Genomic DNA, 20597 nt, shown 5'->3' with positions numbered 1-20597 from the left:
TTGTTACCATTCGTAACCACTTAACCTTTGCGAGGCAGGATTCTCAGCTCTTGTTACAATAAAAACATCGAAATCGCCTGGACAGTGGACGTTGAAGATGACACGCGTTTCGCATTGTCAAAAACTCAACCGCAGTTCAGTCGTTTAGTTCAGGAAAGGCAACAACAACCCTCACTTCCCTTTAGTTCAGGAAAGGCAACAACAACCCTCACAAAGGCAACAACAACCCCCCCCCCCCCCCCCCCCCTTACATTTGAGTGCTGGTTTAGCATCGGCCGCCTTGGTCAGTAAAAATGTGTGACGTCATGCAAAAAAACGCAACTGCTTTTAGGAAGGGTGCAAAAACGCGGAATATAAAAGTAGAATGCGGAATGTAGGAAATGTAGAACGCGAAATGTAGAAGTAAAAGCGGAATGGCTATTGATTTTTAAATATTTGTAGTGAATAGGGCCTTCACCAAATATGCTGTAGCTTTCTCATTTCTGCTCGGATTTTAACAATTTTACTATCGTTGGAAAGCATGATGCCTCATCTACCCGAATGGATTAATTGCCAGTCTAAAGTAGGCATTAAATTTATGTAGCGCTAACTTAAACTTTACTATTTTGTACCAATTCTTAGCAATTCAATTTTTAAAATAAAAATACCAAACCAACACAAATTAAAAGAGCATGTCTTGCTTTATTAACCGAACAATTTTCACGTTTATATGTTATCTACAAAACAAGAAATCGTTGTTCAAACGTAACCGCTCGACGAAGCTTTTTACCAAAACAATGCAAACACAAAGCGATCAATTTCGAGTGTTCATTATACGCCGCCCACAGTTTGATGTGATCAGTGAATACTGCCTCCACCAAATGGGCTGTAGCTTTCTCATTTCTGCGCAGATTTGAGAAATTTTACTATCGTTGGAAAGCACGATACTGCATCTATCCGAATTAATTGGTTGCAATTTTAAAGTATGCATTATATTGATCTAGGAGGCACTATTCACCGATCACAGCAAACGGGTGGGCGGCTTACGCCTTGGCAATTAATTCATTCGGGTAGATGAAGCATCGTGCTTTTCAACGATCTAAGCAGAAATGAGAAAGCTGGAGGCACTATTCACTACAAATATTTAAAAATCAATAGCCATTCCGCTTTTACGTCTATTCCGTGTTTTTGCACCCTTCCTAAAAGTAGTTGCGTTTGTTTGCATGACGTCACACATTTTCATGACGTCACTGACCAAGGCGGCCGATGCTAAACCAGCACCTACATTTGCTTACGTTGAAAAAGTTTTGGCATGGCACTTTGGGGGGCCTTTGGGTCACCTTAATATTCAAATACTGCTGACATTTCTTGAACAATTCATTCATTTTCTTATTTGAGCAACTGTTTAACCTGATATTTGTCGCAGGAGTCACAGCGGCAATGCAATATGACACCGCAGGCTACAGTAGTTGAGTAGCATAACTATTACAATATACCGGTAGTCAATAGTACTGGGATTGCACTGACTCGTGTGAAAATAAATTTGTTTGCAATAGTCAATAGTATGTTAATTGAGTTTCAGACAAAATTTAGGTAGGGGTCCGCAGAATTAATAATTTGTCTAAAGGGGTCCGTGACAACAGAAAGGTTGGGAACCACTGCACTATAGGCTAAACCAGGGGCGTGCAACTGTTTATCGCAATGGGCCACAACGTACCTACAATTATAATGATGCTGAGGGCCAGTCTATCGAATAACACATAAATTTATATGAACAATTTATTTAATGGAAAAGTACACACAATCAAGTTACACATTGACTGAGTGATTAATGAGATGTCTGATATCTTCTCTGTCCAGAGATCTTGCCAATGCCAGCTTTGACGGAAGAAGTGGCAACTCGAAGTTGACTTGACAAGTGCTCATCTGTAAGCTGATTCCTGCATTTTGTCTTGAACAGCTTCATTTTTGAAAAGAACTGTTCACAGCAGTATGTGCTTCCGAAAAGAGAGATCATTTTTCTCGCGTGATTTTCTAGATTTGTGTAATTTCCATACACGTAGCTTCTGCAAAAAGTAAGCAAATCATTTTCATTGTAGGCTCGTTTGAGATCGACGTTTGCTTGCAATTCTAGTATTTCTATTTGAAAGCTAGATGGAATATTCTCCACAACCAGGTCAAATGGATGAGCAAAAAGTTGAAAGTCGGCATTGTGTTTTCGAAAATCTTCAAAGCGAGTTTCAAATGCCGAAGTTAACTTTTCAACCAAGGAAAGTGAGTCAAGGATGCTTTGCTCAACTGAGATCGAAAGAGTTGTAGTTTTGCTTGAAATGAGGAAATATGTTAACAAATAACAACATCCTCCGATCTAACAGTGAAAAGTATTTAAAAATAATGGGCTACTTGATGAAGAATGTGCGGGCCACGTAAATGGGTACCGCGGGCCGTGCTCTGGCCCGCGGGCCGTATGTTGCACGCCTCTGGGCTAAACAGACAGGAAGCAGCGAAAGACAATATGTCATCGAGTCATCTGCTTCCCTGTTTTCATGTGACAAATGTCAAGCATCGGCAACTTACGGTTCAGTTATTTTTCCAGTTTTCCTTTTGTTGGTGCCAAATTTGTGTACCGTAGGCTATTTACCTTGCCGTTCCCCACATGCTAGCGCCAGCAATGAACAATAAAATTAAATTAAAAAGGAATTACAAAAAGTGACAAGTTTTCTGAACTTTTTACTTAGAGAATCTTCAAAAGCATTTTCAAAAAATGAATTGTGATGTTAGAGCTCTAGAGCTTCCTTTTTTCCCCGCGCTTTTACAAAGTAAGCAGCAAAGATTTTGCTCTCCAGGTCTAAATATATAAATTGGATTAAAGAAAAACTTAGGCCTGGAGAATAGCAAATTTTAGTCAAATTTAGAAAGGAATTTAATTGTGGTCATTTCAGTCCTAAAATTTTCGAAATCGATAAAGAATTTGCAAAGACAGAACAATTCAAAGAAACCCATATCAAGAATCCAAGTCTGCGGTTGCCGCATGTAACAAACAAGCAATTGACTCGCCAGCCTCAGCTTTGAAAGAATAGGGATGAGGAAAGTAAATTATTATCCAGTGAAGCAATTGAAGTACAGTACGGTAGAAAATTTATCAAACAACCATTAGTAAGCCATGTGGATTAATTGTTTTACATTCTATTGTGTAACATCTTGTTTGCTGCCCATTATCAAATCGGTTCAAAGTTTGTCCTAAATTTTTTTGTTTTAAATTCATTTGTTTTTTAAACTTTTCTGGATTAGTGTGTGTTGTATCGGTATAGGCCTAAATCAATTTAATTAAACCAGCGCAAGAGTTTTTAATGATAATTTACTTAGTTTTTGACATAAAAATTGAACGTTGGCCAGCAATCAAGCCTAGTCAGTTTTTAAGCAGGGCTGCCAGACAAGTCTGGATCAATCGCACTTAGCCTAAATCGACAAAAATGCTTTTTTTTTCTTGCTTTTATTTCAATGCGAAGTGTTTGATTTATTTAATTGAATTTAAATTTTGTTGCTTTATGTCAGTGGAAAAGTGACAAAAATTGTCATAAATTGTTATTTTGGGCTCAAACTTTGTAAGGATACGTCGTCTGGATTTGATTTTTGTTAAATTTCGTCTGAAGAAAACATTATTGACCTATTGTGTTATTCGGTTACACTCAATTATTTCTCATTTACATTCTATTCAATTTGTTTGTCAAATTATATGGTCACATTGCGCTAGTTTCATGCAGCCTAACAGGTACCACTGAGAGTCACTCAGCCATTTCTTTTATGACAGAACAATAGGCCTAGGCTATACCTTTTTTTTAAATTGTGATTATTTTTGTATTGTAATACTGTTACTGAAAATGTTTTTACTCGTAGCCTTGAACTATTTATTGGCTTGAACTTTTCTTGGTTGCACTGAAGTTTAAACGCCCTTGCTACAAGAGTTTATTAATTTCAAAAGTTTTTCCTATTTTTAATCACCCGGAATAAAGTTTATATTTGAATAAAACCACAGGACTTTACTTAAGGATCGCAGCAGCACATGATTTTTTTTTTTCTTTCATTAATATTACTGAACATCAGCCTATCTTGTATCAACGTAATTTGCCGATGCTTGACATTTGTCACATTAAGAACTGGGAAGCAGCTGACTCGATGACTGATATAGTCTTTCGCTGCTTCCTGTCTGTTGTGGTATTTAGATAGCTATGGTACTATTTTATTCGTATTGTTTATAATTGTACCGTACTATTGTCGCAACAGACGAAATAAAAGGTTTCTCTCTCTCTCTCTCTCTAGTTAGAGGACTCAGCAAGGTAAAAAATTGGCAACAGGAAACCGGCTCAGTGTGACCACAGTTTCTGTGACCGCACAAATTTAGATTTTCAAAGCATTTACAAAAGTAAAATACGTAAATAGCCCATGTAGTGGCGAGAACTCTCTCTGACGTCACGCGCTTCGCTCCACTAGTGGCGCGTCAGAACCCTGAAAGTGAAATCTCTATGCTGAAAATCATAGACAAGCTGAAACTCACTTGATTTGCATAAATAATACCAATTCAATTTTTTTTTGCTGTTAGCGCAAACATGTACAGAACGGCAAAGTAAACATACAAATTTAACACCAACAAAAGGGAAAGATGGCAAAACCCAAAAGTTTAAAATATACATCGATAAAACAGTGTTACCACTATCTTAAAATTGCACAACCACCAAACCTAGAAGCGAGATAGAAAAAAGAATTTTATTTTGTAAAATAGTCCTACAATTAACACTTGCAAGTGCAAGGGCGATTAAACTTCAAAACAAAAAAATTCAAAAGGTGACAAGTTTTCTGAACTTTTGCTTTGTGAGTCTTCAAAAGCCTTTAAAAAAAATTGATGCTATAAATTTAAAAGATTCAGCAAGGCAAAATTACAGGAAACCGGCTCAGTACAGTGTGACCGCACGAATTTAGAAAAAAGTAAAAAAAAAGAAGCAAAGTTACGATTACATATAAAAAAATACATAATTACATAGGCTACATAGCTCAACTACATTTTTTTCTCAGTTTTACAAAAAAACAAAAACGTGCATACTGTAAGATTTTGTTAAGTTATTAACACTTGCAACAAGAGTGATTTAAACTTTACTAAATTCAAGACGTGAAAAGTTTCTCAAGGTTTTAAATTATGAAGTCTCAAGAGTCAAGACAATTACAAAATGAAACTGTGATGTCATAAAGGAATGCCTCACAGAGGCAAAAAGGGGCTTGTAGCGCAATCTCACGTCTTTCTTAGAAATCTAGTCTAGAGAATTGAATTTAGGGGGTTGTATTTGTAAGCACGGAATGTTTGTAAGAATGCCTGATCGCATTCTGGCTAGTATGCTTCATGCACACGTAGATTTGCCATTATGTTACATTTTGTGGTTGTGTTTTGCGATTGCACTGCTTACCGGCCTACATTAGCGTTTTTCCAACCAAGACTAGTACAGTACCGTCAACCGGGGTGACTTTGATCAGACACTGCTTTAGCTTTGTAATCGCCAATTTGAGTAACTGGACTTCATTCAAATTCCAAGGATGGGGTCTGAAAACTAAGTAACTACAACGGGTACCTCTAAATACCCATTGTCAGGCATTGTAGGCATTGTCAGGCATTCTCAGGCATTGTCAGGCATTGTCGGCTGTTTGGGGGTTTTTGGAGCATTTCTAGGGGTTGTCGAGCATTTTCAGGGGTTGTCAGGCATTGTAGCGTACTTTCAGGCATTGTTGGGAATTTCCAGGCATTGGGGATCATTATCAGTAATTGACGGGTTTGTTAGGCATTATAGAACATTTTCAGGCATTGTCGAACATTTTCAGGGGTTGTCGAGCATTTTCAGGGGTTGTCAGGCATTGTAGAGTAGCTACTTTTAGGCATTGTTGGGAATTTCCAGGCATTGTCTAGGATTTCCAGGCATTGTCGATCATTATCAGTGGTTGACAGATTTTTTAGTCATTATAGAACATTTTCAGGCGTTGTCGAATATTTTCAGGGGTTGTCCAGCATTTTCAGGGGTTGTCAAGCATTGTAGAGTAGCTACTTTCAGGCATTGTGTATAATTTAAAGGCATTGACTAGGATTTCCAGGCATTGTCGATCATTATCAGTGGTTGACAGATTTTTTAGTCATTATAGAACATTTTCAGGCATAGTTTTTGCGTTCTATTTGTGAAATGAGGTCACAAACTCGTTCCAAACTTGTTGCGACGGGTTTGACTTCTGGAAACAAACTCATCTACGGTTTCGATGAGATCGAGGGCTTCCACATGATCTCAATAAGTAGCCTACTTATGATAGCCAGGTCATTTAAACGCTGCTGTGTTTGGGTATACCGTAAATACGTTTACAACCTACGCAATAGAAAGGGATCATTCTGCTGCGCATGCAGAGCTGGGAATGAAAATGTTCGACAATGCCTGACAAACGTGTCAAAAACCAATAATGATCGACAATGCCTGGAAATCCTAGACAATGCTAAGAAATGCCCAACAATGCCTGAAAGTAGCTTAATCTAGAATGCCTGACAACCCCTGAAAATGCTCGACAACCCCTGAAAATGTTCGACAATGCCTGAAAATGTTCTATAATGCCTAATAAGCCTGTCAACCACTGATAATGATCGACAATGCCTGGAAATCCTAGACAATGCCTGGAAATTATCGACAATGCCTGAAAGTAGCTACTTTACAATGCCTGACAACCCCTGAAAATGCTCGACAACCCCTGAAAATGTTCGACAATGCCTGAAAATGTTCCATAATGACTACCAAACCTGTCAACCACTGATATTGATTGACAATGCCTGGAAATTCCCAACAATGCCTGAAAGTAGCTACTCTACAATGCCTGACAACCCCTGAAAATGCTCGACAACCCCTGAATATATTCGATAATGCTTGAAAATGTTCGACAATGCCTCACAAGCCTGTCAACCATTGATAATGATCGACAATGCCTGGAAATCCTAGACAATGCCTGAAAGTAGTTAGCCTACTCTACAATACCTGACAACCCCTGGAAATGCTCCACAACCCCTGAATATGTTCGATAATGCCTGAAAATGTTCGACAATGCCTCACAAGACCGTCACCACTGATAATGATCGACAATGCCTGGAAATCCTAGACAATGCCTGGAAATTCTCAACAATGCCTGAAAGTAGTTAGCCTACTCTACAATCCTTGAACCCCTGAAACACCCTTGAAACAACCCCTGAAAATGCTCGACAATCCCTGAAAATGCTCCACAACCCCCCAAAAAGCCGACAATGCCCGACAATACCTGACAATGCCCGATAATACTCGACAATGCCTGACAATGGGTATTTAGACGTACCCCCTGAGAACCCTGACACCTGAAAATTCTCGACAACCCCTGAATATGTTCGACAATGCCTAACAAGCCTGTCAACCATTGATAATGATCGACAATGCCTGGAAATTCACAACAATGCCTGAAAGCAGCTACTCTACAATGCCTGACAACCCCTGAAAATGCTCGACAACCCCTGAAAATGTTCGACAATGCCTGAAAATGTTCCGTAATGACTACCAAACCTGTCAACTACTGATATTGATCGACAATGCCTGGAAATCCTAGACAATGCCTGGAAATTCCTAGACAATGCCTGACAGTAGCTACTCTACAATACCTGACAACCCCTGAAAATGCTCGACAACCCCTGAAAATGTTTGACAATGCCTGAAAATGTTCTATAATGACTAACAAACCTGTCAACCACTGATAATGATCGACAACGCCTGGAAATCCTAGACAATGCCTGGAAATTCCCAACCCCAGCCAGCAAGCCCATATGGGCCCCATATACTATTTTAATGGGCTTGTGGGCATGTGGGTTTTTTTGTTTTTGCCATATGCGCCCAATATGGGCTTTCTTGCAGAATGTGTTGCTAAATGACAAGGTGGAATATAAAACTTCCAATCTTCAAATGCGTGATCATATAAATGCATTTTAAGAAATTTAGCCACATAAAATTATTGATCATGGGCTAAGCATGAAATATTGATGGGCTTCCCACTTTGTTTATGGGCAGACCATGGGCTGCCCACTTTGTTTATGGGCAGACCATGGGCTGCCCACATTTTTTATGGGCAAAACATGGGCAGCCCACATTTTTTATAGGCAGATCATGGGCTACCCACATTTTTCATGGGCAGGCCATGGGCTGCCCACATTTTTTATGGGCAGACCATGGGCTGCCCACATTTTTTATGGGCAGACCATGGGCTACCCACATTTTTCATGGGCAGGCCATGGGCTGCCCACATTTTTTATGCGCAGACCATGGACTGCCACATTTTTTATGGGCAGACCATGGGCTACCCACACAGTGATTCAAAGGTTTGTGGGCAACCCATACTAATATGATATACACCTCGATCAGCATTTGTCTAAACTTTGAGATTTTTTAGTTGCCTCAAACGACTTTTGTTGATCTTTTAAACAAACACAAAATGAAATTGAACAAGCAAAATTACTGGAGGCACCTTGCTATGCATTGCGCAAAGCTCACTGCTTGCAGTTGGAGCACTTTGGCAAGGTTAGTAGTAGTAGTATTTTTTGTGCTTACGTACCACAAATAGGAAAATGTCACATGGAGCTATATACCTACTCGTGCGTTGTTGATCAAAATAAAACAGTTCATCATCGTGTGCACTGTCTGCAGTTGACGCTCTTGGCTTTCGCCGATTGAGCACTTTACTGGGGGCACCTTGCTATGCATTGCGCGAAGTTCACTGCTTGCAGTTTGGCACTTTGGCATCTGTCTGCAGTTATATACCTGATATATGGGCAGCCTGTATTAGATTTATGGGTTACATATGGGCAGCCCATATTAGATTTGTGGGTTGAGTGTGAGCAACCCATAAATGAATATGGGCAGCCTATATGGGGGCAATGTGATGCCCGCGGACACAATGTGTATGGGCCCCATATGGGCATCTCACATGGGGCCCGTACATCAGCCCATATGGGTCCCCATGTGGGGCCCATATAGGCTTGCTGGCTGGGACAATGCCTAAAAGTAGCTACTCTACAATGCCTGACAACCCCTGAAAATGTTCGACAATGCCTGAAAATGTTCTATAATGCCTAACAAACCCGTCAATTACTGATAATGATCCCCAATGCCTGGAAATTCCCAACAATGCCTGAAAGTACGCTACAATGCCTGACAACCCCTGAAAATGCTCGACAACCCCTAGAAATGCTCCAAAAACCCCCAAACAGCAGACAATGCCCGATAATGCCCGACAATGCCTGACAATGCCCGACAATGCCCGACAATGCCTGACAATGCCTACAATGCCTGACAATGGGTATTTATAGAGGTACCCAGCCGAAGTCGCTGATTGTATAATAATAATATAATAATAAATATTTGATGTTGTAAGCACCGAGGTGCTTTTTCATCATTCTGATATACATAACGCATTTGCTGTTAATGGGTGCAATCTAGTTCGTACCCTGAACAGTTCGTACCCTGAAAAGATCGAGAGAAAAAATTTAAAAAAAGCCGAAGTCGCTGATCGCAGTTTAATAGCACAAAGCCGAAGTCGTTGATCGGAGTTTTCGCAAACAACTTGAGGGTTAGCGGAAACTGGGGAAAAATTATTGCAGAAACTGCGATCAGCGAGGGTGAGGGTTAGAGAGCATACCCGCACAGCAAACAATGTCGGCTGATCGTTGGCCAACGGTCGCGAACGTCGCGGTCGGCAATGCCTGGAACAATCGGCAATGCCTCGACAATGCCTGGGAATCTTAGACAATGCCTGAAAGTAGATACTCTACAATGCCTGACAACCCCTGAGAATGCTCGACAACCCCTGAAAATGTTTGACAATGCCTGAAGATGTTCTATAATGCCTAACAAACCTGTCAACCACTGATAATGATCGACAATGCTAAGAAATCCTGGACAATGCCTGGAAATTCCCAACAATGCCTGACAACCCTTGAAAATGCTGGACAATGCCTGAAAATGTTCTATAATGACTAAAAAAAACTGTCAACCACTGATAATGATCGACAATGCCTGGAAATCCTACACAATGCCTTTAGATTATAGACAATGCCTGATAGTAGCTATACTCTACAATGCCTGACAACCCCTGAAAATGCTCGACAACCCCTAGAAATGCTCCACAACCCCCCAAAAAGCCGACAATGCCCAACAATGCCTGAAAATGCCCAACAATGGGTATTTAGAGGTACCGACTACAACCATGATTTCTGACTCATTTTTTTCGGTCTTGTTCTCATTTCTTTTTCACTTAAGACATCTTAATTTTTAAAGTCAAGTTAGCAATGTAGGACGACAGAACGTTGAGTTAATTTCTGGTGGTGAGACTGTCAGTCGTTCCGTTTTTTTTCATTTGGTGCTCTTGTTGCCTGGATCCTGTCGTTCATCGGCAAGCATGTTATGTTGAAATGAATTAATAAACGAATCAATAAAGGCAGCACCCTTGACTGGTTAACCTCGGTAGCCACTTTAACAAGTCGAAATTCTGCCACTGAAATTGACTACGATGCAACCGCCAACCAATCAGAACGTGTTATAAGAGGCTACCGTCCAATTGTGACCCTTCTAGCACTCATCCAGAGAGTTAATACTTGTTTTGAACTTTATTTGGTAATTACAGAAGAAAAAGAGCAATAGCAGTGGTGAGAATCGAACACGCGTCAATGAAACGACTACTTTCTAGCCCTAACCCCTAAGCCAACCAGCTGACAAAAAATCCATCACTTAATTTGCTTTCTATGATCTTCTTTTTGCCATTTTTTACGTCACTTAAACCGTAGCTTATGATTGGTTGGCGGTTTCATTCTAGTCAATTTCAGTGGCAGAATTTCGACTTGTTAAAGTGGCTACCGTTAACCTCAAGGTTGTTTGGTGCTGCCAGACCTTTTTATTGCTATACTTTGATTTTTATGTAGTTGTGTGTTTTTTTTTTGACTTGTATTAGAAAAGACAAATAAACCAACATCTCTCCCTTTTTCTCTCAATAGCGAAGATCATCTTGTTCTGATGACTTCTCGCCATAACCATGCCCAGAAGTGTTGTCGTCCCATCGACGACTGTAGGCCTATTATGAGCGGGTATGCTAACAAGAAACGTGCCGTTACACCTACGTATAAAGTAAAACAGGTAGTCTTACGTAATAAAAAGTTAAAAAAAAAGTGTTTAAAAACTAGCTAAGAGTAAAAAAAACTTATTATATATACAGTAGTAACAGTTTGCACAAAAAATTAAGGGTCCAAAAAAGCAGTTTCAGTGTTAGCCTACTAATTTCAGTACAATATAATTGATCTAAACACATCTGGTAGCACTGCATCAAAAAAACACTGAGGCTAGCAGTCAACCTTTTATTTATTTTTTATTTATTTATTTGCAATCAGACTCAAAGTCCATAGAATTTAAATTTTTAACAGTCATCACACAAAATATCAGACTAACACAACATCAAGCAGGCTACATCAAACAACGTACAAAATACTGTTGTAGTGAATATAAAATGTAGAATTAAAGTAATAATCAGAAGACATAACATTGCGCAAAAGTGGATTCATTGATCTTTTGCAACGTTCTACAAATGCATAACAATTTTTTCTTAATAGAGCATCAAATGTTAACACGTCGTTCTGTACCTGATACACTCTAGCACTGTCGCATCTCGACAAATTGTGGATAATTCTGTATGAGTCGTTGTAAGCAACTCGTATGCGATTTAAAGTAGAAGTTTTATAGTTACACCATAGTTGCGAACCATACATTGGCATACAATATGATTGGTACATTACATTTTTAACTTCGGTAGAGCAATTTCCAAACTTGGACCTAAGCTGATTGGCAGCGACATAAAGAGATCGCACTTGCCTTTTAATATCTGCGTCATCACTGATGGTATCATCAATCAGTATACCTAAATATTTCACTTGTCCAACAAATTTAATTTGTGTATTGTACAACCGCATGCATGGAGAAGTCAAAACTTTAAATTTGCGACATTGATGGACCAATCCAACAGTTTTTTTACAGTTGAAAATAATGTCATGTCTAGAAGCATAGGATTCACACACATCAATGAGTTTTTGGGTACCTTTAGCACTTGGACTAAATACACACAAGTCATCTGCAAACATTAGGTGATTCAAGTGAGATGAACCAGTATTACATCCGACATCTAGGGAATTCAATTCAGTCGATAAGTCATCTATATACAAAGAAAACAGGTAGGGACTTAAAACCCCTCCCTGCCTTACTCCGTTGGTGACATGGACACTTTAACTTTTGTGACAATTTAATGATAAAAATAACTAATTAGTATAATTTAAAGTGCTATTATAATAATAATCCAATTGCAAATCAGTCCAGAACAGTTTTCTTTTAATAAAAGTAAATTTCCATTTGTAAGCCCAAATTCTTGTCTCTTTCTGCTTGTTGGTTTGCAGAAAATTTCTAACATTGCTTCAAATTGTATTTTCTTTAAAAATTGCTGATTACTGAAAATCTTTCCATTACAGTAACCACAAACAAATTCTTTTTTCAAAATTTTCCAACTTGACGTGTCTCCAGGGCTTAATTTTTATAAGTCCATTTTTATAAATTGGACGTGGAGAGCAAAAACTTCCTCCCCCGATTTCGTCCCCTGAAAAGATTGAGAAAAAAATACAAGAATCAAAATCGCTGATCGGAGTTTCCACAAACATTTTCAAAATTACTGTAGTGGCCCATAAAACTTCAATGATTATATAATTAGGTGCCGACTTTGAAAAGCGCAGGATGCATTGAATGGTTATTTCACCAACCATAGTGGTTGTGGCTGTAGCCTATGCATTTAAATGAAGTCAGAATGGCTTGCTATATGTTAAAATATAAAAGAGAAATATAAACAAAGCTAGCTGTATGAAACTTTTTAGAAAAAAGTTGAGTTGTATGAATGCTTGTGTTCTTACTGAATAGGCTTGTCAAATGATGTTAACTAGATATTTGCTAACGACTGGACTGAATGCCGATGCAGAGCTGTCTGTGAATGAAGAACGACCTAGTCATCCTTTTTTTGGTCTTTTATTATCGGTCATATCTGCAGTTTTGGTTGGTGGTAGCTTCATTTTGCAAAAAAAGGGTTTGATTCGTTCTACAACTCGGTTATCCAATAAAGGTGATAAAGCATATTGGTTAGCCTTTTATTAACATTGTTTACCATTTGTTTCTTGGCAGACAATTGTAGCAAATCGCAAATTTTGAAAAGGGAAGGTTGAGCGCCACATCTGTAAAGTGTGAACTTAATAAAGCTACACTACTATGAATTTATGGGTTTCAACCACTACTACGTGTCAGTTTGATGAGCAGCTGGAGTTTGTAGATTTAGTCATTGTTTTGAACCTTTTGTTGGAACATGGATCTCACAATTAACAACAAAATACGTATTTCACAATTTTTACAATACGGTCCACATTTCACAATTAACAACAAAATACAATATATATACTGTTTTTATTATGATTAGGCTGTTAATTTATTCATTACTTTTTGTACTTTCAGACAAACACAAAGGCTTTGCTTACTTGGGACAATGGTTATGGTGGGCTGGAATGATTTCAAGTATGTAAATACTGTATTCCCAAAGTTTCATGAAGGATTTTTTAACTAGCTAACGTCTTAAGTTTTGTGGTAAACAGTAAGATGCTTACTTCCACATTATGGTTGATGGTTGTCAAAGTTAATACTGTGATAGAGCTTCGGTAGAAAGTTTGTCTTGTTCTACCACAAACACACAAAGCAGAGTTACATAGCTGCATGACATAACATATTTATTTTTAAACACTCTACAAAAGTTAGGAGCTGGTATACAAGCCCCCGCCCCACCCCTTGGTAACTCATGACAAAGAGGAATTGACCAAAACATTGGATTGAAGTGTGTGAACAGTAAAGCAAAGGTAAAGTAGTTTCACCCTATATGTTTGGTCGAGTCCTGTCTTTGGCATGAATTACCAAGGGGTGGGGGGGACTTGTATACCAGCTCCAAAAATTATTTTAAAAATTGAACGTTGTCCATACCAAACTGTTCTCATCAGAAATAGCATTTATAATTTTATCTATATTATACCTGATTAAAAGAATACAGCCTTGTGCATAACTGCAGATAGTGCACACTGTTTCGACCTTCCGGTCTCCTCAGTGCAGGGCATATGTATTAATTGACTGAAGACAGTTTTTTCATGTTTTTAACCAAAAAAACTTAGATTATCTTTATGTAAATATAAAATGAGTATTATACATGGTTTACTTTTTAACATCAATTTATTCTGTAAAAGCAAGCCAGTCGAATAGATCAAACAGGTGTATACCATAAACCAGTGGTTTTCAACTAGGATTCCGCAGAACCCTAAGGTTCCGCCAGTAAGTGTAGGGGTTCCGCAAGTTTACATTCAAATCCGAGAGTTTATTTTGTTATTATATATGCATACAATTTTGGTAGAGAGGTGACTTTCTTTAATCATAGACAGATAAAACCAAGCAACCACACGGCATTTAACATCATACAATTAGAGTAAACATAAAACTATAAACTACCGTACGTTTCGTTTTTCAATTCATTGTGTAGATCAGTTATGTTCAATGCAGATGTTATTGTAAAATCAGTTATTTTCGTTACTTGAGAAGGGCTAACTTGAGTATGGCCAAAAACGTTTGCAGTTGATAGTTTTATGTTCACTCTAATTGTATGATGTTAAATGCCATGTAATAGAAATTTGCTTGGTTTTATCTGTCTATTATATGCATATTGTTAAAATATAATCAAATATCAAATATTGATTAAATGTAATTTGAATAATTGTAATTAATTTATTTGAATAAAGTAATTTTTTACAGTTTGTATTTTTATTGTACATAAATGAACACGAGTATTTTAATTTAATTTTATTAATCAAACGATGTTTTTTACATAAGGCAATTAAATTATTAAACAGGGGTTCCTCGTGCTTTTGGAATGTTTCATTGGGTTCCGTTCCACCAAAAAGGTTGAAAACCACTGCCATAAACATTCAATATAAAAAAAGTAATCAATGTGGTTTTTCTGTGAGTGTTTAAAAATAAATGTCTTACTGGATATCTGATCATGTTACTCAGCTTTGTAATGATCAAAATTCACCGGCACCGAGTCCCGGGCGGGCCGCGCCCGCCGGACATTTCAAGAATTTAAAAAAAAAATTAATGCAATTTTAAGTCCCAAAATATCTGTAACCATCTGCCACCTTCTGATACTAGCCTACTTACCTTATTCACAGAGTTTTGTCGCCATATGATAGGCCCTACTAGACCTACTAATTAAGCGATTAATTTTCGTCAATTATTGCCATTGTTACATTCATGCAACGTTAAACAACGTTGATTCGCCGTTAAACGAGCAAAAGTGTCCGGCCGCGCCGTTTGTCTCCGCTCTGCCACTCGTAGCCCAGTGCTATAAATCAAGTAAATTGCGCAAACATGCGAGGAACTTCATTTGCGGCAAAAGTCTGACCGCAATTTCCACTGCTTTTACATCGTTTTAACATCGCCAGATGTTAAATCGTTGTAAAAACTGTAGCATTGTTCTTCAAAGGAGTAGTTTTCTCTCAAACGACGTTATCAATTAACTCTGTTGCCAAAATGCTCTATTTTGTGTTCTCAGTCATCACAGTTGCGTCTGTTACGTCACTGATATTAAAGTGTGCACACCTGTTGGTTTGGCCGGATGAAACCGTTGATTGTCATAAGTTGCAATTCTGCTCCTTTGTTATATAACTGTTCTAATTGTAGATTCAATGTAAGCTCGTTTCAATAGCGCAGTTTATCGCTAGATGGCTTCTCGGGAGCTGAATTGCCGTAAAATCGCTTCTGCGTTGCATTACAGCATCTCTTGTGTCGTATCTGTGCGCCCGCTAGGAGCGACTTATCGTATGAACCCACCGATGTATTGTGTGTGTGTTATCGTGTTGTATCAACAATAGTAATGTAATTATGGAACTAGTACAGTAGTGCAGTTTTCGTTCTGCAACCCGCACGTACCAATTACAAAAAAACATGCGGAACTGAATTACCAGGACCAGACGTTGTTGCGTACCAATTATATTTATTACTTGTTTCCAAATCGTGTTAGAGGAGACATAGACTTAAATGTAAAACTAGGCTAGCCCAACAACCCAGCAAAATCGCCCTTTTGAAAAACGCACAAAATAACCTTTATGACGTGTCAGTATGTGTTCGCCCGCCCAGCTATTTTGAAAACTCGGCGCCTATGGATCAAATACAATGCTTTTCAACCTGTAGGATGGTACGCACTTGTGAGAATTAGAAAAATTGTTTTAAGTTTTAAATTTCTAATCTGTTTGTTGGAAAAAAAATAGTGAACAAATTGTACAGAAACAAATTGACATGCTGGGTATAATCGCAACACATCGAAAAAAAGCCTGGTGGTAATTTGAGAACTTAAGAGAATGATACAGTTATTCTATAATACAATATATAATATGTAATTTTTCAATTTAAATTTATTTCTATGCCTGCAACTGCAAGCGATTTACATACATATTATATACTTTTTATATGGCTGTGGCTATATTTACACTAGTGTAATAATAGCCTCAATAGTGTTGCCAGATAAGGAATTATGCCCTAATTTGAGAAAAGTTTAAAGCTGTTGAAAACAAAAACTTGTATTTTGGAAATTTTATTAGTCCTGGGAAGATCAAAACCCTAGTCTTTTTCCTAACTCTAACCCTTACCTTAACTCTTCCTAACTTTAATCCTAACTCTGGCAACATCTGATTGTGGAAAAATAGCCACTTCCTTTTTATATACAGTACCATAACTACTTTTTCATGATGTATATATCTATTAAAATGGAACATTATTCATTACATTATGTTGTGCATAAATTGAAAATCAGAATCTACATGTCATATTGGCATATGGTTACGACAAAAATTGCATAATTTTCAGTGGCTGTTGGTGAGATTATAAACTTTGTTGCTTACACAATTGCTCCAGCTATTCTAATCACACCTCTGGGAGCATTGAGAGTGATTGTAAGGTAAGTAACCCAGCATATTTTTTAGAAACTGAACCAGTCAGCCCTCAAACTAAGGGGTCTGCTACTATTCGGTGAGTCTGATTCGGTGAGTTCCTAACCTCTAACCCCTAACCCTAAAACGGCAATGATAATTAGGCTACAATACTCGAAAATTTAAAAATAAAAATTGAAAAAATCTCCCGTTAAGGGATCAGACTCACTGAATCGGACTCACCGAAATGGGCCATTCCGAAACTAAGTGTCTTATGAGGTGCAGAATGGCCCGTTTCGGCTAGTCCGATTCGGCTAGTCTGATTCGGCTAGTCTGATTCGGCTAGTCTGATTCGGCTAGTCCGATTCGGCTAGTCCGATTCGGCCAGTCTGATTCGGCAGTCCGATTCGGCTAGTTCCCTATTCGGCTACAGTTTTGAATTGTATTTTGTATTTTATTCCACAATATCGTTTCTTGTGCATTCTAACAAAGAAAAGTAAATTGAAATAAAATTTAGCGCAAAATGTTTGAACTATTAAATTGAAATGTTTCATGTTTGCTCACATAAAATCGACATGTATCCTACGTCACCATTTGGATGCAAACTTAGAATATATTAGAATCCTTAACGATTACAAAATTCCAAATCCAACGACGCCTTCTGTTTATTTAGAGATTGTTGTATTGTATTCCACAGTATCGTTTCTTTTGCATTCTTGCATTTTATCCAGTGTTTACCTTTGAGTGCCTTCCCAGATGGCAAAATCCGTCATTTTTACATTGATTCAACGTATGCAGACGTTGAATCAATGTAAAAGTGACAAATTTTGTTGTCTGGGTTTGTTCAAAATAAGTGTTTTATATCAAAACAACATTTTTCATGATTAACAATAGAGGTTAATGAGATAAAGTCTCAGCGAAAACGTGTCAACGAAAAAAAGACAGTTGCCAAATAGCGTTTGACATAAAAGATGAAGTGAAAACCTAAGTGGCAGTTTAGAATAAACCTGGGTTTCGGCGTTACATGACCTAGAATTCCTTAGGTTACGTCATTCGTTAGACTCTCAGTGTTACTTTATCATGGCAGAGGAATCGATTAGTATTAGTAATAGGGAACTAGCCGAATTGGACTGTAGCCGAATAGGGAACTAGCCGAATCGGACTAGCCGAATAGTAGCAGACCCCATGAGGTGCCAAGTTAATTAAATTCTAGTTTTATACCAGTTCATGTGTACAGTACTACAATAAATTCATAGTTTTATACTTACAGTTGATTCTTAAAATGTGGTTGCATATTTGCACTGTAGCAGAGTTGTACTATTAACTAACCTATTCCTAACTGTCATTGTTGGTTTTAGGTTTAAAATCATTGAGGATTATAGGCTACATAACTGTATAAAGGTGCAATGAATAATAATCAGCCTCATTTGTATAATATTTGATATGCCTCACGTTTGTGATCATGGTATGGCACTAGCTTTCCAATCACTCAATCCTATTCGGATATAACCTATTGATACTGACTCATGACAAATGTCACACTTCTACCCAGGGTGTAATAAGTTGGAAAGGTGTAGTTGCTGTACTGCAGGAAAAGCAATCAACAAAGAGACAGACCAACCTACTTCCTTCTTGCTAGTGCTGAATGCCTAGTTCAATAAAACTCTTTCTCATACCCTGAGTTTCAGAAACTGAATATGGGACCACCTTTAGTTTTTATGATATTAGTTGTCTATCACGTGAATCAATATTTCTTATAACATACCATAGCTGACTGTCAGCTGAGAACATCAGTTAAAAATAACAGCCATAGATGCACTTCAGTAGTTTTGCATGAAATTATGACTCTCACATGATACAATAGAAACGTTTGTTTGTCTGTGGTTCAACAATAGCAACTGTAGGCTACGGTACTTTGTTCACAATAGACTAGAGCAAGGGTTCCCAACCTTTTTTTGCTGTTCATACCTCTTTGTTAGGTCAGAGCATTCTTCGTACCCCCAAAAAATTCTGATTGAAATTTTCAGGTATATTATATATTGCTCAATTAAACGTTAAATTAATGTTTCACATAAAAATGCAAATTTTAACAAAATAAATTAAATGTCTGTTATTTTGTTTGTCACTTCTCAGTGAGATACGTGTTGCTGTTTCATTGATAAAATTTGCTCAAATGATGGTTTGATTTTACTCAAGGCAACACATAAATCATCTTCCAGTTGCAGATGATTTATGTACTTATTTTTGATATACATCATGGTCGAAAAGCCACTTTCACAGTAATAAGTTGTTGAGAAGAGAATTAACACTGTCATGGCTTCCATAGCAAGACTTGGGAATGCTTCATAGCAACACACCAAAAATCTTCTAACTTTGATTTGTCACATAGCAGTTACAATTTTTAGCAGCTTTTCATTTCGATGATGTTCTCTTCAAATTATCCTCATCCAACATTTTTGTTAAATCAAAAAGAAATGAATTTATATTCCAATGCTGGAATTTGGAAATAATTCAATTCACCAGCAAAGAAGTAACCATCGAAAGAATTAACCAACATCTTTAAATGGGAAATAATTTCATTTTTGACATTTTACAGCAAAGAGTTATTTGCAATTTGATCAAGACAAGGAAAATTAGCAAGGTTTTCATTTGCATTTTCAGCAGCAGCAAGCAAAAAACACATTGTTTTGAGACAATGAGGCTTCTTAGCCTACTAAATAACAACAATTATTTGTAGGCTAATTGTTTTTTTCAAACCAAAGACCGTGAGGGCATAACACCATTTACAATTCCAAAATAAAACTGTACTGTGAAATCTGTTTGAAAAGCTGCTCTGTGGCCCAAGGATCCTCGTACCCCTTGATGTTCAATCTCGTACCCCCAAGGGGTACGAGTACCCCCGGTAGGGAACCCCTGGACTAGAGGCTAGAGCTGCTGGATGGTCAAATCGCTATGCATGATGGATTGACTATTTTTTTAAATGATAAAGTATTTTATTCTGTAGCATTGTTATTATGCTATTTGAGTTGAAGATGACCAAATTTTAAGCATTTTATTCTGTAGCATTGTTATTATGCTATTTGAGTTGAAGATGATCGTTGTTGGAGTATTTCCTTAATACCCAATCGGAACTCTTATCGCAATATAGAGTGAGAAAATAACTGCCACAGACAATTTTCAGAAATATATATTATATATATATATCGTATGGTACTGTTAAAACGGTTAGTGGCGGATTATTGGTAAAAAACCGCAGGTTAATTTGGTAGAAAATATCCATGCTTGTCCCCTGGTCCTGTTGAGCCCCAGACAACAGTAAACCTATCGTAAGGATTAAAGTGGACTTGTCAGCTTGACCACCCAGACAGGTTTAGACAACAGTCTCCAACTTCTTTTCTATCACGGACCGGTTTTAAAATGAAAATAACCTTGCAGACCGGCAATAGGAAAGGTGAAGTTTGACATTTACTTTCATAGATCTAATTTTTATAGCTGTTGAAACACA

The 20597-nt window shown here is 37.7% G+C and overlaps 1 protein-coding gene across 1 annotated transcript in view; it reads left to right on the top strand.

The window, feature by feature from the left end:
- Positions 1-13019: 13019 nt before the first annotated feature.
- Positions 13020-20597, top strand: part of LOC145765238 (magnesium transporter NIPA2-like) — a 39634-nt gene continuing 32056 nt past the window's right edge. Inside the window, exons 1-3 of the mRNA XM_082577027.1 lie at positions 13020-13206; positions 13590-13649; positions 17031-17121. Coding sequence (XP_082433153.1) covers positions 13020-13206; positions 13590-13649; positions 17031-17121 — 338 coding nt within the window. The remainder of the gene's footprint in view (positions 13207-13589; positions 13650-17030; positions 17122-20597) is intronic.

The sequence above is a fragment of the Aplidium turbinatum genome, chromosome 1, assembly GCF_918807975.1.
Source record: "Aplidium turbinatum chromosome 1, kaAplTurb1.1, whole genome shotgun sequence".
Lineage (NCBI taxonomy): Eukaryota > Metazoa > Chordata > Ascidiacea > Aplousobranchia > Polyclinidae > Aplidium > Aplidium turbinatum.
Note: the sequence above shows the minus strand (reverse complement) of the source record. Positions and strands in the feature narration are given on the sequence as shown.